Genomic DNA, 14244 nt, shown 5'->3' on the forward strand with positions numbered 1-14244 from the left:
AATGACCCCCAAATATCTACTATTAAATATCAATTACTTCCATTAAACATAATACCTTCCAATTATTTTGAAATATCAAATATCAGTAATTTTTTCTTTAATTTAATATATTGATAGATGTGATTTTTCATATAGGCACAATTATATCTATCGTCGATGACTATTTTAAAACCGGCTGAAATTAAATTAATTGTCATAAATGAAGGAGTGTTTTAAATCTTTTTATAATCATTATCAACTCTTAAATTAATATAAATATATGATGAAAATGTACTTAGGGAAGTTTTGGAGGCATAGCATTAAACGATACAAGGACATTTTTGTCTTTTTGATGCTATTATGATAAATTTTAATAATAAAATCTCATGGAAGGAGAGAAAATATAATTTTTAGAGATTGAGAATAGAAAGTATTAGAAGAATAAACCATTGAGGCCTTTTTGACAATTTCTAAATATTAATTTTCAAAATATACAAAATTCTAATTATATATCGCAAAATTTAAAATATTTATGGCTAAAATACATAACGCTCATCGAATCGCCAAATCAGTCGATACGGAACTTCGGTTTCTGTGTAAATCTGTCTCACGGAAAAGCAAAAACTTACAATTCTTCTTCTGCTGCTCTATTTGAAGGGCCTTCATAAATTCTGGAAACCCTAAGAGCCATTTACTTCACTATCCAATCTCCAAACCCTAGCTTTCTTTTTATGAACTAAATTACTCCTTTTGATTTCTTTGAAGATTGCTTGTTTGTGTGGGTAAACAAGATGGACATCGAACAAAGACAAGCCGAGCTAATTTATCACTTCGTTAAACAAGCTTCGAATCAGAAGGGCTCGGCTCTCGGCCCCGTCATCATCGAAGCCACTTCGCAGCCTTGGCTCTTTGCCTTCTCCGAGATTCTCGCTGTTCCCAGTGTTGCCGAGGTCTGACCTAAGTCTTCTTTAATTCAATCAATCAGTTGTAATTTTTTTGGGTTTGACAATTGTAAATTTTATTTTGTTGTAGTGTGTTTTATGGTCTTGACTAAAGAATTTGTGCAGCTTGAAGGAACTGAAAACTCTGCATACCTGGATTTACTTCGCTTATTTGCGCATGGCACATGGACTGATTACAAGAGTAAGTGTACTGAGTTTTGTTTTTGGAATTCATTTTCCTCTTTATTTGCCGTTAATTTATTTTTTTTTAAATTTTTATATTTGATGCATTTGTGTTATGATATATTATTGTTGCAATTATGATCTGCTTGATTCTTACCGGAGGATTATTTGATTAGCACCCGATTTGAATCAGTTTATGGCTAATGGGATGTTAGTATAATTGATTTTTTGTTTTATGGGAGTAATTCTTGGAAACATCTAGGGTTGGATACATATTTTTGTGAAATTGTGTGAAGCCAAGGTGATGGGTCATCCTTGCAATTATAAGGGAATAAAATTAGTTTTATTATATCTAGGAATGGGTGTCATCTGTTTTGATTGATGAAAGCTAGACATGACTTATGAAGCAACCATTTTCTTGTCTCATTTATGTATCTTAATTCTGGCAAATTGGAATGTGTTCTAAAATTTCTATTGATAACTCTGAATTTTCAACTTTAATTAGTTGTTTTTTGTTGTATGTATTGGCAATTTTTTATTTGAGTTCTTGGCAGAGTGTTTAACTCTAGTTGAGGCGTGTCAACATTGTTTAAAAGTTTCCCATATGTGTGGTATCTATGTCTAAATAGACAGTGCGTATGAGTCTCAGGCTTTGATTGAAGTGCTTCAGGGACTTGGATGTGCTTATAACTCATTTTGATTTAGATGAAAACAGTGTTTGGGGTTTGGTAAAGAATGACTTAATTGCTTGGTGGGTTGTTATTATTGCTTTTTGTTGCTCTTTTTTATATCTTAGAAAAGAAGATATGTGTGGGTAAATATTTCAAGGATACTATGATCAAGTAAGTGATATCAAACTTTGCTAATAGGAAGTTGCAAAAGAATGAATAATGTGCTTTCTGTAATGATTGTTGGCTTTCAAGGTGCTTCTTTGATCTGTACTGGAGTTTAAACAGGGCCAACTAGCTGCTATTATTGTTTTTCTGGTGCATTGGATTTGTAGTTTTGTTTATTGAATATACCCAATTTACAGGTAATGCTGGTCATCTTCCACAATTGCTTCCTGATCAAGTCCTCAAGTTGAAGCAGCTTACTGTGCTTACACTGGCTGAGACAAATAACGTAACTGTTTATTGAAGTATCTTTATTAATGTGTTGAACTTGCTAATTTATCTGTTTAATTTGTATGTTCACCTGTTTCCTTCAACTTTCTGAAGGAAAACTTAAAATAAGTTCGAGACAGGTGGGTTATAATAAAGCATTTTTCTCTACAGTTGTCATCAAAATGGATATTTTATATAGTGACAATTGGCCACTGTTTGATTGCGGTCTACTGCTATTATTTTAATCTTTATGTGTATGCGTATGTTAATCAATATATTAGACTGATCAGACTTAACCTTAATGTACAAGTAGAATCACAATATTTCCAATAAGGTTCTATCAAAATAACAATAATTGAGCATTTTTATTTTTCAAATTTTTATGTTTTATTTGGGATCATCTGAGTGACCATTTATCCTGTGGGTTATATTCAGTGTCTCTTTCCCTGATATATGTTTGTTTTTCGTAGATTTTAATTACTAGGCCTTTTTCAGGTCCTACCCTATGATCAACTATTGCAGGAGCTAGATGTTTCAAATGTACGTGAACTTGAAGATTTTCTTATCAATGAGTGCATGTATGCTGTAAGTATCATGCTTGGTTCAGAGTTTCGCCCCATTTAGTGACCAATTTTTTTTATTATGGCTTAAAACACCCTTTTTAACTAGAAAATAGCAGGCAATGCTCTGTTCTTGAAGGATTTGATTTCAATATTTTACACATGGAAGAATAGTCATTTTATAGTTAAAAAATGTTCAAATGGTGTCTGAAATTTCAAATGCCACCTTTTGGTGGTCTTTGCTTTGACCTGTGTGTTTCTTTCCTAATATTAGGGCATAGTTAGAGGAAAGCTGGATCAGTTGCGAAGATGTTTTGAGGTATGAGGCTCCTTATAAATAGGCAGTAACTCCTTTATTATCTTGTGTAGAAGCCGACTGCTGTAATGCTGATTGTAAAATGCAGGTACAATTTGCTGCTGGGAGGGATCTGAGGCCTGGACAACTTGGGAGTATGATACAAACACTATCTAACTGGTATTGTTTCTAAGTCAACTACTAATCAAATTAGTTTATTTTTTGGTAGGACCACTGTGTGTTAAAGAAATACTATTTGTGGCACCTAAAAAACGTAATGCTGTGCACTAAATTACAAATCTTCCTGGTCCATGTATGAACTTGAGGCATAAGCTTTTCAGAAGATGCAATAATCTCATACTACATAGCTTTCGTCTTCTCCTTTCATGAATGATGTTTTTTTATTCTTTGGCAAAGGATAGGCAAGTGCGAATTTTTGTTTATTTAATATTGAAGATGTAAAATCGGCTGGTCAATTGCGTAAACATCTTTGTGAAAATCTGACAGGTTTTCATATCTAACTTATTTGTATAACTGAAAACCCAGGTTGACAACCTCGGATAATCTGCTTGTATCAATTCAAGAGAAGATAAAATGGGCAGATACTATGAATGAGTCAGACAAGAAGCACCAGAAGGATATTGAGGATAGGATGGAAGAAGTGAAGAAGTCGCTTTCGCACAAGGTCTGTCGAATCCAGTTTTAAATTAGAAAGATTGGACAAATGAAGCATATAAGTTGGCTAGGCATAGCTTAAAATGTCTAATTGATGAAGTTTTCTTTTAATTTTTTGATTTGACTAAGCACTCCGTCTCGGGCACCCAATTTCCTATAATTGTAGATTTTCTGACAAAATGGGGTCATTCTAAAACAAAAGGGTGAGAAAAACTCATTACAGAAATTGAGTGTTGGAGGGAGCAATTACAATTGTTTCAAATTTACCTGCTTTACTTTATTCTCTACTGGTGGATTTGGGCATGCATGTTTCTGGGAGGGGAGGTGGTAGGGAGTTATCTTAATTTTTTTACAAATTTATACATAAGTTTGGGCTTAGAACCATTCAAATACCGAGATATGTTGGTCGATGTGTCTTACTTACATTGTGGCAGAAGTTACACACTGTAAGCAGGCGGACGTTGACTTCCGAGGGCACGAGGAGATCTACTCTGAACCTGGTGGAGTGATGGATTATGAAGAAGACCGAAGCCGACCCAAGAGGTAATATGATATGCCTATTGAAAGTAACTCTCAGAATTATGTTTATTGCGTGACATCCAACTCAAATTCTATACATGTATTACACTACATATTAAGTAATGAAAAAAATGTGTAGGAAGCAAACTACATCATGTAGGGAGAATTCTAGCCTTTGATTTTGTATGTATAGTTAATCACTTTTGCCTTTGTTCCCTTGTTGACTGATGACCTTGAAAGATGCAGGAGGCGACATCCAATGTCTTGATGCAAAAGATAGAATGTGGACTCATTGGATGCAGTAGGTGAGTTGCCACATTTTTGCTCGTGGCAACATTTCTGCTTTTGGGACGAATACTTCTTTTCTACTGTATTTGTCATTATTGCTTGAGGTTGATCTCTGAAAATGGATAGCTTGTCTTGAACCAAATTCTTATTTATATTGAATTAGCGAGAGCAAGACCAGATATGACAGTGCGGCGAAAAGTTAGATTTAGATACCCAACTTTGTAATTTATTTCATTCCGCCTTGTTGTTGCACTTCATTGCTACTTTTTTCTGATGAAAACGGCTGTGGTTATAATATATCATATGCTTCCTGCTTTTTATTGTTCCAATCTTGGAAGAATTAATAACGTTTTGCAAATGGGGAGGTTGCATGGTACATTTTGGTGGTAATACTGGGCACTTTTTTCTTTCCCCTTTAAGTCTAAACAGACTGCAAGAATTACTAAAATTTTAGGGATAGATCTGGTTTGGCTGGTTCGGTTTAAATCTATAACTTGGTTCAAACAAATTTATCTTGGTTTAGAACTTCAGTTTGATCTGTCCGTGTGTTTATTTAATGACATTGTTAATCTGTTACTATCATGGTTTATACCTCTAATGATATGGTTTATATTGTTAACAACATTTTGAAGATATTGTACATTAGTTTGAAAAAACTTGAACTCAAATTAAAATTGAGTATTTTAGATTCGATTTGAGCTTAATGTGATTTTAGATTCAGATTGATTTGGATCAAAATTTTTCTCTAATTATTTCCCCCTTGTAATGCTTATAAATTACAAATATTGTGTGCACAACATGTGTAGTTTTTCTGAGTGAGGATTTGACGGTATTTTATTCTAAATAAATCTAAATTACAGTTATTATTATTATAAAGTTAAAAATGATATATATCTTATAGTTCAGCTATAATTGGTATCATTTGTTATAAATTTTAATAATTAGCAAGAAAAAATGGGAAGAAAGATGATGCTCTTTTTAACAGAATACAAAACAAATGAAGTGATGTATATAAGTTTTTTGAAAGATAGAAAAAATATATCTCTTGTGGTAAAGGGGGAGAGCTTTCTTGTATAGACAAATTTTCTTACAAGACAATGAATGCGTCCTCCAAAGTTAGTACTCTTAAGATTTTTAGCCTACCTTGTTTAAATGTGTTCATATTCAATTATCTATCATTATATTTATTATTTTCCCATTTAGTGGAAAACCACCTTATACGTAACATCATTCAATATATGAATTATACAATATAATAAATATAGGAGTCCTATATCCAAATTATTATTTTATTAAATTTCATATAACTTGAGTTTCTATTAAGCCCCAGCAAATACAGCAGGGGCTGGGCTGCTTTCTCCCACGTAAAAAATACATCACAAAACTATGCTCTAGATAAACCCTTTTTAATTTTAACGGTTTGGATTGATCCATCATCTTCTCTGCTCAAAGAGCTATCGTCCAATGAGGATAATGAAAAAGAAGGCTCTGGTGACCGGCGCTTATGGTTAACCCTAACCGGCTCGTATCGTACTCATCGACGCCAACGAGATGCGGAAAATTAAGCTTAGCTTTGGAGCCGCGCATTTTAACAGCAGCTCGGTCATAAGCCAGCGCTGCGTCCTCAGGATTTTCGTACTCCCCAAGCCAAAAGTGTAGCCCCATTCTTATCAGGATCCCTAATTTCTGCAGCAAACTTTCCCCACGGCCTTCTCCTCACTGGCCCGTCACTCCAGTACTTGTTTGCCGTTACACGCAGAAAACGTCATTGTAGATTCGAAATCATCAGAAAGAAGAAACTAGCGAATTGATTCCAGAACGGCCAAATCTGATCCTGAGATTCTTCCCAACTCGACTTATTTTCTTCCTTGATGAAAAAGTCACCGTAGGATGATTGTTTATATAGCTTTTAACTTTTAAATGAACTCGATGAAATTTCATTGTCTTATTCAAGTCAAAAGCATATTGTTCACATGCTCGTTTTCCATTATTCTTCTTCCAATTTTATATCTTTGAATGTAGTGGGAGTTGTTGCAGACATTAACACGTTCCAAGATTCCCAAAATAATAAATACATATTTTATCGGCTTTCGTATAAACAATTTTATGTCAAAATTGAGGCTTATATTATTATTATTATTATAATCTTATATGACGAGGAGACATTTTTCTTCAGTTTCCTCATTGCAATTGTAAGGAATGCAGTTCCAAAGTGAAAGTACTCAGCAACTTTGGAGATAACTCACTTTTTATTTAACAAACTTAGGCATAAATAGCCTTTTACAATCTTAACAGAATGAGAAAAACTTGCTCACGTTTTCAACTACTCAACGTGATAAGTGCAGCAATGAGAACACAAATAACAAATATCCTAATGAATAGGACTTATTCAAACAGAAAGCCTTAACTAAATTCCTAAACTTTCTCTTCATTCCCTCCCTTAAACTAGCAACTAGTTTAATTCAGGAACTTGACAAACTCCCAACTGACTTCGAAACTTCTGTAATGCATCCACTGTGAGGGGCTTTGTCATCATATCTGCTAGCTGATCTTGTGTTGCACAATAAACTAATTCAATTGTTCCTTCTCGTGCAAGATCACGAAGAAAGTGAAAACGCACATCAATGTGCTTGCTTCGACCATGTAACACAGGATTTTTTGACAACTTAATGGCGGAGCTGTTATCACAAAAAATTGCTGTACACTTACTTTCCTCTAGACTCAGCTTCTCAATTATTCTCTTCATCCAAACAGCTTGACTAGCACAAGCAGCCGCGGCCACAAACTCTGCTTCCGTGGTTGAGAGCGTGACTATAGGTTGCTTTCTTGAAGACCAGGCAACAGCTCCAGATCCTAGCATGAAAACATAGCCTGATGTACTTTTTCTGTCTTCTATATCTCCTGCATAGTCACTATCTACATATCCAACCAGACCTTCACACCCTCCCTTCTTGTAAAAAATTCCAAGTTCAATAGTTCCTTTCAAGTACCTCAGTATCCTCTTAGCTACCATTAAATGCAATTCAGATGGTTTGGCCATGTACCTGCTAATCAAGCTTACTGCAAATATCAAATCTGGCCTTGTAGCTGTTAAGTACATGAGACATCCTACCATTTGCTTAAATAAAGTTTCATCAATACGGACCCCATTTTCATCTTTAAAAAGTTTACAACCTGGAACAATAGGATTATGAACTGAGTTGCTATTTTCCATCCTAAACCTCTTCAACACCTCTAAAGCATATTTTCTTTGACAAATATAAATCCCATCTGACCTTTGCAAAACTTCTATGCCTAAAAAAAATCTCATTCTTCCCAAATCAGTCATATCAAATTCCCTCAACATGGAATTTTTAAATTTAGTAAACATTAATTCATCATTGCCAGTAAATATTAAATCATCAACGTATAAACTGACAATAAGAATCTTACCTCCCTCATTTGTTTTAATGAATAAAGTATGCTCACTATAACACTTCTCGAACCCTTCATTTATAAAGTGTGCTTCAATACGACTGAACCACGCTCGTGGAGCTTGTTTCAGTCCATATAGGGCTTTCTTCAACCTGTAAACTTTCTGAGGACTGTTCTTCAGTTCATAACCCTTCGGCTGCTCCACATACACTTCTTCTTTAAGTTCTCCATGCAAGAAAGCAGATTTAACGTCAAGTTGATAGAGAGTCCAGTTTTTTTGAGCTGCTAGAGCCACAATCATTCTCACTGTGTCCATTCTCGCAACTGGTGCAAATACTTCTGTGTAATCTATCCCTTGCTGTTGCACATATCCTTTTGCCACCAAACGAGCCTTCAATTTGTCCACTTCTCCATTCTCTTTGAATTTAGTTTTATAAACCCACTTCACTCCAATCTTCTTTCCACCTTTAGGGAGATCAGTGAGTTCCCATGTGTTGTTTCTCTCTATAGCTTGTATCTCCATATCCATAGCTGTCCTCCATTTGTCATGTTTCATTGCCTCCTCAAAATGTATTGGATCTGTTGAAGCAAACAGAGCCGGATTTACATTTGTGTCTTCTTCTTCTGAAAGTTCTTCCCCAGTTACATAATCTCTCATCCACCTTGGAGGCCTTCTGTTTCTTCCCTCATTAGGACTGGATAATTCTCCTTCATTTTCGTCATTTTGAAAACCTTCAACTGGTTCAGCAGCTTCTTCTTCTTCTCTGCTCACTACTTCCTGATTTTCTTCATTTGTTGCCTCATTATCATCCCATTCCAAATCATCCATTATGTGCTCTTCATAATTCTTATCCCAGCTCCATGATTTTTCTTCCTCAAACACTACATCTCTGCTAATTACAACCTTCCTTGCAATTGGATCATAAAGTCTATATGCTTTAGACTCTTCACTTACTCCCAATAGCACGCAAGCAAGACTTTTTGCATCTAGCTTTTTCCTTGTGACATCAGGTACATGCACATGTGCCACACAACCGAAAACTCTAAAGTAATCAATTGAGGGTCTGTTTCCACTCCAGGCCTCTTCAGGTGTTTGATTTTTCACAGCCAATGTAGGACTTCGATTCAGAACATGTATTGTCCAGTTCACCGCCTCTGGCCAAAAGGTTTTCGGCATCCTCCTTTCAGATAGCATGCATCGAACCATGTTCATTACAGTTCGATTCTTCCTTTCTGCTATTCCGTTCTGCTGTGGAGTGTATGCTGCAGTTAATTGCCTTTTGATGCCATGCTCTGTACAAAACTCATGAAACTCGAGTGACGTGAACTCTCCTCCTCGATCTGTTCTCAAACATTTAATATATCCGCCTACTTCTTTCTCTACACTGTTCTTAAATCGTTTGAACATACTTAATGCTTCAGATTTTTCTACTAAAAAATAAGCCCATGCTTTTCTAGTGAGATCATCAATAAAGCATAAAATGTACCTCTTCTTACTGTTAGAAATAGGAGAAATTGGTCCGCAGATATCTGCATGAACAAGCTGGAGCTTTTCTATGGCCCTCCAATTGCTCGACTTGGGAATTGGATCTCTATGTTGTTTTCCAATCATGCAGTTTGCACACACTGTTGTTGGAGTTTTGAACTGAGGTAACCCATGCACCATCTTCTTAAATTGGAGAGTCCTCAATCCCTTGTAGCTTAAATGTCCATAACGACAATGCCATAAGTGTGCCATATCCTGTGTGGAGGTATAGAAGCAGGTTGGCTTTTGTGACAATGGTTCTGCTAGCAACACAAACATCCGATTTGTTGACATCTCAGTCTGTATTATGAGCCCTTTCTCTGGATGATAAATCTTGAGCAGTCCATGTTGGATGAGAATCGCCAACCCTTTTTCTTGTAATTGACCAATGCTCAACAAATTGTTCTTTAGTTCAGGCACAAAAAATATTTCACTAATAACATGTGTAAAGCTATTTACTTTCAATCTCACATTGCCTTTACCTAGCACATCCATCCTTGTGTTGTTTCCTAACGTTACCTTCTGCCTGAAGTTCTCATCCAGATCAACAAATAAACTCTTGTCACCACACATGTGGTTGCTACATCCAGAATCTAAAAACCAGACATTTCCCCTTTGTGCACCATTCATCTCCATATATGACATTAGCAACATCTCTTCTTGTTCTCCTAATTCAGCATAGTTGACTTCCTTAACCAAGCTTGGACATTCAACCTGAAAATGTCCAAGTTTGTGGCACTTGAAGCATTCCACTGTAGCTTTGTTGAAGGGTTGGTGTCTCCCTCTTCCTCTGCCTCTGTACGTACCTCGGCCTCGTCCTCTTGCACCAAAGCTGTCTTCATGACTGATCTTGAGTGCTTGTTCTTCTCCTGTACGTCGTTGGAGTTTTTGCTCATGAACAATCAGTGAGCTCTGCAGTTCATCAATGGAAAGTTGATCAATGTCTTTGGACTCCTCAATCGAGCAAACAATAAAATTAAACTTTTCACTCAGTGATCTGAGAATCTTCTCCACAACTGTGACATCTTGCATCTGCTCCCCATATGTTCTCATTTTGTTGGCTACTGTCAACACTCTTGAAAAATACTCAGAGACTCCTTCTCCAACCTTCATCTCCAGAGTCTCAAACTCTCTGCGGAGAGCTTGTAGATGGGACCTCTTGACTCTAGCATTCCCTTCAAACTTTCTTTTCATAGACTCCCAAATTTGTTTGGAAGTGTTCTTCACAAGAATGGTCTCCAGTATAGTCCGATCTATAGCCTGGAAGAGAAAGTTTTTAACTTTCATATCTTTCAGCTTCAATTCTTCTAGCTTCTTTCGTTGTGCTTCTGTCTGCACTGATCCATCTGTTGGCTCCTCATAGCCAATTTCCACCAGCCCCCATAATTCCTTAGATCGCAGGAAATTTTCCATCAACATGCTCCAATGGTCATAGTGACCATTAAAACGAGGAATAGATGGCTGCACAAAATTTCCTTCAGTAGTCATTTGTTTTGTTGCTACAAGAATTTCAAAGGCTCTGATACCAGAATGTAAGGAATGCAGTTCCAAAGTGAAAGTACTCAGCAACTTTGGAGATAACTCACTTTTTATTTAACAAACTTAGGCATAAATAGCCTTTTACAATCTTAACAGAATGAGAAAAACTTGCTCACGTTTTCAACTACTCAACGTGATAAGTGCAGCAATGAGAACACAAATAACAAATATCCTAATGAATAGGACTTATTCAAACAGAAAGCCTTAACTAAATTCCTAAACTTTCTCTTCAGCAATCACATCACATGTGAAAGTGAAAGCTATGATGTTATCTTTCTCTTCGTCTCGTTTTTCTTTTCTTATAGTTACCAATTCTTCTGCAATGGTTTAGGTTCCTCATTGCAATCATGCATAGAAACATCTATCTTATTTAACAGTGGACACATGACTGACTATAAATGTATAACTTGAGCATCTTATTGCTTGGATAAGATGAACCCACGTTATGCAAATATATTATTTATCTAGATAATATCAGTTATTTACACACTCTTGACACAAGTTGTCTGTACGTTTGTAATAAAGCGCATCAAGGACCTATCACTCAACAACCGGTGCACAATTATAAAGGGATGAATTCTACCGCTTAGAGCCAGTAAATGACAATTTTCTTTATTTTGCTTTGTTGGCCTGAGTAGTCCTGACCTGGAATGAAACCGAGTTGACATCCTTGGACAAGTCCACATGAAGAAATGTGTTTCTTCGAGTGGGTGCTCGTGATTTTGACTGTTGAAAGAGAGAAAGCAAGTAACTACCTAAAAAGAGATTAAAATTCTAGCAAACATTTCTGACTGGCCTTAAACTTGGCTTTTTCTGTTGATGAAAAAAGGAAAGAGACCCCATCAAATATTATTTGGTAGATTTATGAGCAGTTGAGCATATGTGATTAATATCCACCCAATAATTGTAAGTGCAAAGCCTTACTGAGTAGAGTATACACGAATGAGTGAAATGCTTCTTCTAATTTTTCCCTCGCGATTTGATCAAAAGTCCTCAACCATGAAGTAAATCATCATCGTATTAACGATTCAACTAACTAAGAGAGAATTAATAGATTTCTTTTCGGACATCACACTAAAATAATATAAATTTAATTATTATAAGGATTCAACTATTAATTAATATATACACACATACATACATATTAATTATGATTTAATTGCTTAATTTATATTTAATTTAAAATTATCCATCAAGATAATGACATGTCAACCATAATTACACATAAGAAACCCATCTTATTCACAATGCCAACAAAACTGAGAAACTATGACATCGATTAATGTTTACTTCGTTCTGACTTGTGCGACGGAGGCTCAGATGGGCGCTGGCGCTTGCGGTTGACTCTTACTGGCTCGAAATTGACAGAGCCGATCAAATGAGGAAAATTGAGCCTTGCTTTCGATCCCCACATCTTAAAAGCGGCTTTATCATAAGCAAGTGCAGCGTCTCCTAAGTCCCCAACCAAATTCTTCATCCATTCTTCTTTGGTTCTCTAATCTCCGCCGCGTACTTACCCCACGGCCTTCGTCTCACTCCTTTATATTGCACAACCTCCTTCCGTGGAACTTGCATATCACGCTTCACCACCCCCTCATATGGTCTCTCCGTTTTAACAACTTGATTATCACTTGACGGATTCCATCCATAAAAAATGGCGTCGCGTAGAGCATTGTACACTAACATATCCTCTGAATCATCCACTTTAAACGGTAAACTTCCCATATTCTCCGTCAAAAGAATGTTGCTAAAACTCGAATTCAAAGCTGCCCCAGTTGACTGTCTGTACATGTCATCCATTTAGGTATATAATGGAGTGTTTCAATAGACAGCTTTGTATAAGAATTTTGCTGGTTACTGTTTACACAGGCCCATGGCTTATATAATGAGCGATGAGTCAAAATGATGACTAGTTTCCCAAATTATTTAATGTATTTTCTGTGAAAGTTCATTTGGGTCGCATTCTTATACGTACTGATTATGACTTGGAAACTAGGAAGGGGAAGGGGACTGATATAGACAAAAACATAGTAGGTGGCTTGGATAGCTTACCCAACCCAAGAGGATATGTAGTCGAAATTATTGGATGCAACCATTTAAGTACTGGTTATATAGTTTATAATTAAATTCAAAATTTTATCGGTTTCGTATGATCGGTTTAAATTAAACTATATTGATCTAATTTAACTAATAATTCTCTTTAACAAAAATAAAAAAACCTAAAATAACTATAACTCATTTGCTAATCATAACAATCTATAGTTTTCACAATTTTTCCCGGATTTCACCTTAAATTTTTTGCTTTCCCACTTAACGAAAACCCACCTATTTCCAGTTAAGACTAGATTAAATTTGAGCATAATCAAAGACAGGTTTTAGATCAACTAGAATCTAGGTTAAGACTATATTTGATTTGAGAACAAAGTTTAATTCGAAATTAATTTGAATCTAAAAAATCAATTCCAAATTAGTTAGATACGGACAAGTTGAAATTTTTTTAGTCCAAGCTCAACTCGATATCTGTAAAATCAAGTTCAAAATCTACTCAAAAGTAACTTCATTTTGGACACAATCTTACTTGAATTTGGATATTCAAAATAATTCAAATTCAACTCATTTACTAAAACAAACCTAATTCTTGATTCAAACTTGAATCAAACTTGATATATTCAAGTTTGATCCAAACTCATTCAATTAGAGTTGTGAACTGAATTGGAGCTAGCCAACTCAGATCATATCTAAGTCTAATAAGGACTCTGGTTGAATAGTTTAGAAGGGCACAAAGACGTAGAAGATCGAAGAAAGAAATATAAAGATGATTCTGATTGCAATTTGCCAATATGAAAATATGTTTTATAAGTTTTGTCAACCATGCTTTAGAAAATTAATATTTGACCGTTGAAAAGTGTAAGCTGGAAAAATAAAAATAGATGTGGCTCATCTTAGTCGTTCTCCATGTTTCTCGGTACTTACATTGTTGCGATGGTCGTAAAAGCAAAAGCGAGAAATTTTTAGAATAATCAATGTGAAATTATGGTTAGATCTGAGATCTCACACAAGCACGGGCAAATCTCAAATGTGAATAGAAATAGGTGAATTTGAGTCGAGTTTGAGGAAAAGTTAGCTTGAGTTAGTTCAAATCTTAAGATAAAATTTGTTCAAATTGACAATGAGATCAGAAAACATCGAAAAAGAATGATTGCTTCATCAAAGAGAAAAAAAG

At 35.5% G+C, this 14244-nt stretch overlaps 2 protein-coding genes across 7 annotated transcripts; one reads left to right on the forward strand and one right to left on the reverse strand.

Annotated features, from left to right (window-relative positions):
- The first annotated feature begins 509 nt into the window (after positions 1-509).
- On the forward strand, positions 510-4872 carry LOC123207892 (COP9 signalosome complex subunit 7-like). 6 transcript variants are annotated; one of them, XM_044625381.1, is made up of 9 exons: positions 510-929; positions 1047-1122; positions 2137-2225; positions 2702-2791; positions 3041-3085; positions 3171-3241; positions 3608-3746; positions 4174-4279; positions 4496-4872. In XM_044625381.1, exons 1-8 carry the CDS (start codon positions 771-773, stop codon positions 4243-4245), a joined length of 741 nt encoding a protein of 246 aa, XP_044481316.1. In that variant the 5' UTR covers positions 510-770; the 3' UTR covers positions 4246-4279; positions 4496-4872. The 6 variants fall into 6 exon arrangements, with proteins under 6 accessions (XP_044481316.1, XP_044481315.1, XP_044481311.1 ...); XM_044625380.1 differs by having other exon boundaries at positions 4502-4872; XM_044625376.1 differs by having other exon boundaries at positions 4191-4279.
- Positions 4873-11633: 6761 nt separating this feature from the next.
- Positions 11634-12821, reverse strand: LOC123207898 (ethylene-responsive transcription factor 13-like). Its single transcript, XM_044625386.1, has 2 exons — positions 12539-12821; positions 11634-11776 (listed from the first exon to the last, which is right to left on the reverse strand). The coding sequence occupies exons 1-2, from the start codon at positions 12819-12821 to the stop codon at positions 11634-11636; spliced, it is 426 nt and encodes a 141-aa protein (XP_044481321.1).
- Positions 12822-14244: the final 1423 nt, after the last annotated feature.

This window comes from Mangifera indica, unplaced genomic scaffold (genome assembly GCF_011075055.1).
Source record: "Mangifera indica cultivar Alphonso unplaced genomic scaffold, CATAS_Mindica_2.1 Un_0115, whole genome shotgun sequence".
Taxonomy (NCBI): domain Eukaryota; kingdom Viridiplantae; phylum Streptophyta; class Magnoliopsida; order Sapindales; family Anacardiaceae; genus Mangifera; species Mangifera indica.

Bases quoted from the DNA above. Each gene is read 5' to 3' on its own strand.
- LOC123207898 (XM_044625386.1), bottom strand. From the start codon at position 12,821: ATGGATGACATGTACAGACAGTCAACTGGGGCAGCTTTGAATTCGAGT. The intron at 11,777-12,538 runs GTAAGTACGCGG...ATCTCTTTTTAG, and splicing joins AGTGAGACGAAGGCCGTGGG to GTAGTTACTTGCTTTCTCTC.
- LOC123207892 (XM_044625376.1), top strand. From the start codon at position 771: ATGGACATCGAACAAAGACAAGCCGAGCTAATTTATCACTTCGTTAAA. The intron at 1,123-2,136 runs GTAAGTGTACTG...CCCAATTTACAG, and splicing joins CACATGGACTGATTACAAGA to GTAATGCTGGTCATCTTCCA. The intron at 4,280-4,495 runs GTAATATGATAT...TGACCTTGAAAG, and splicing joins GACCGAAGCCGACCCAAGAG to ATGCAGGAGGCGACATCCAA.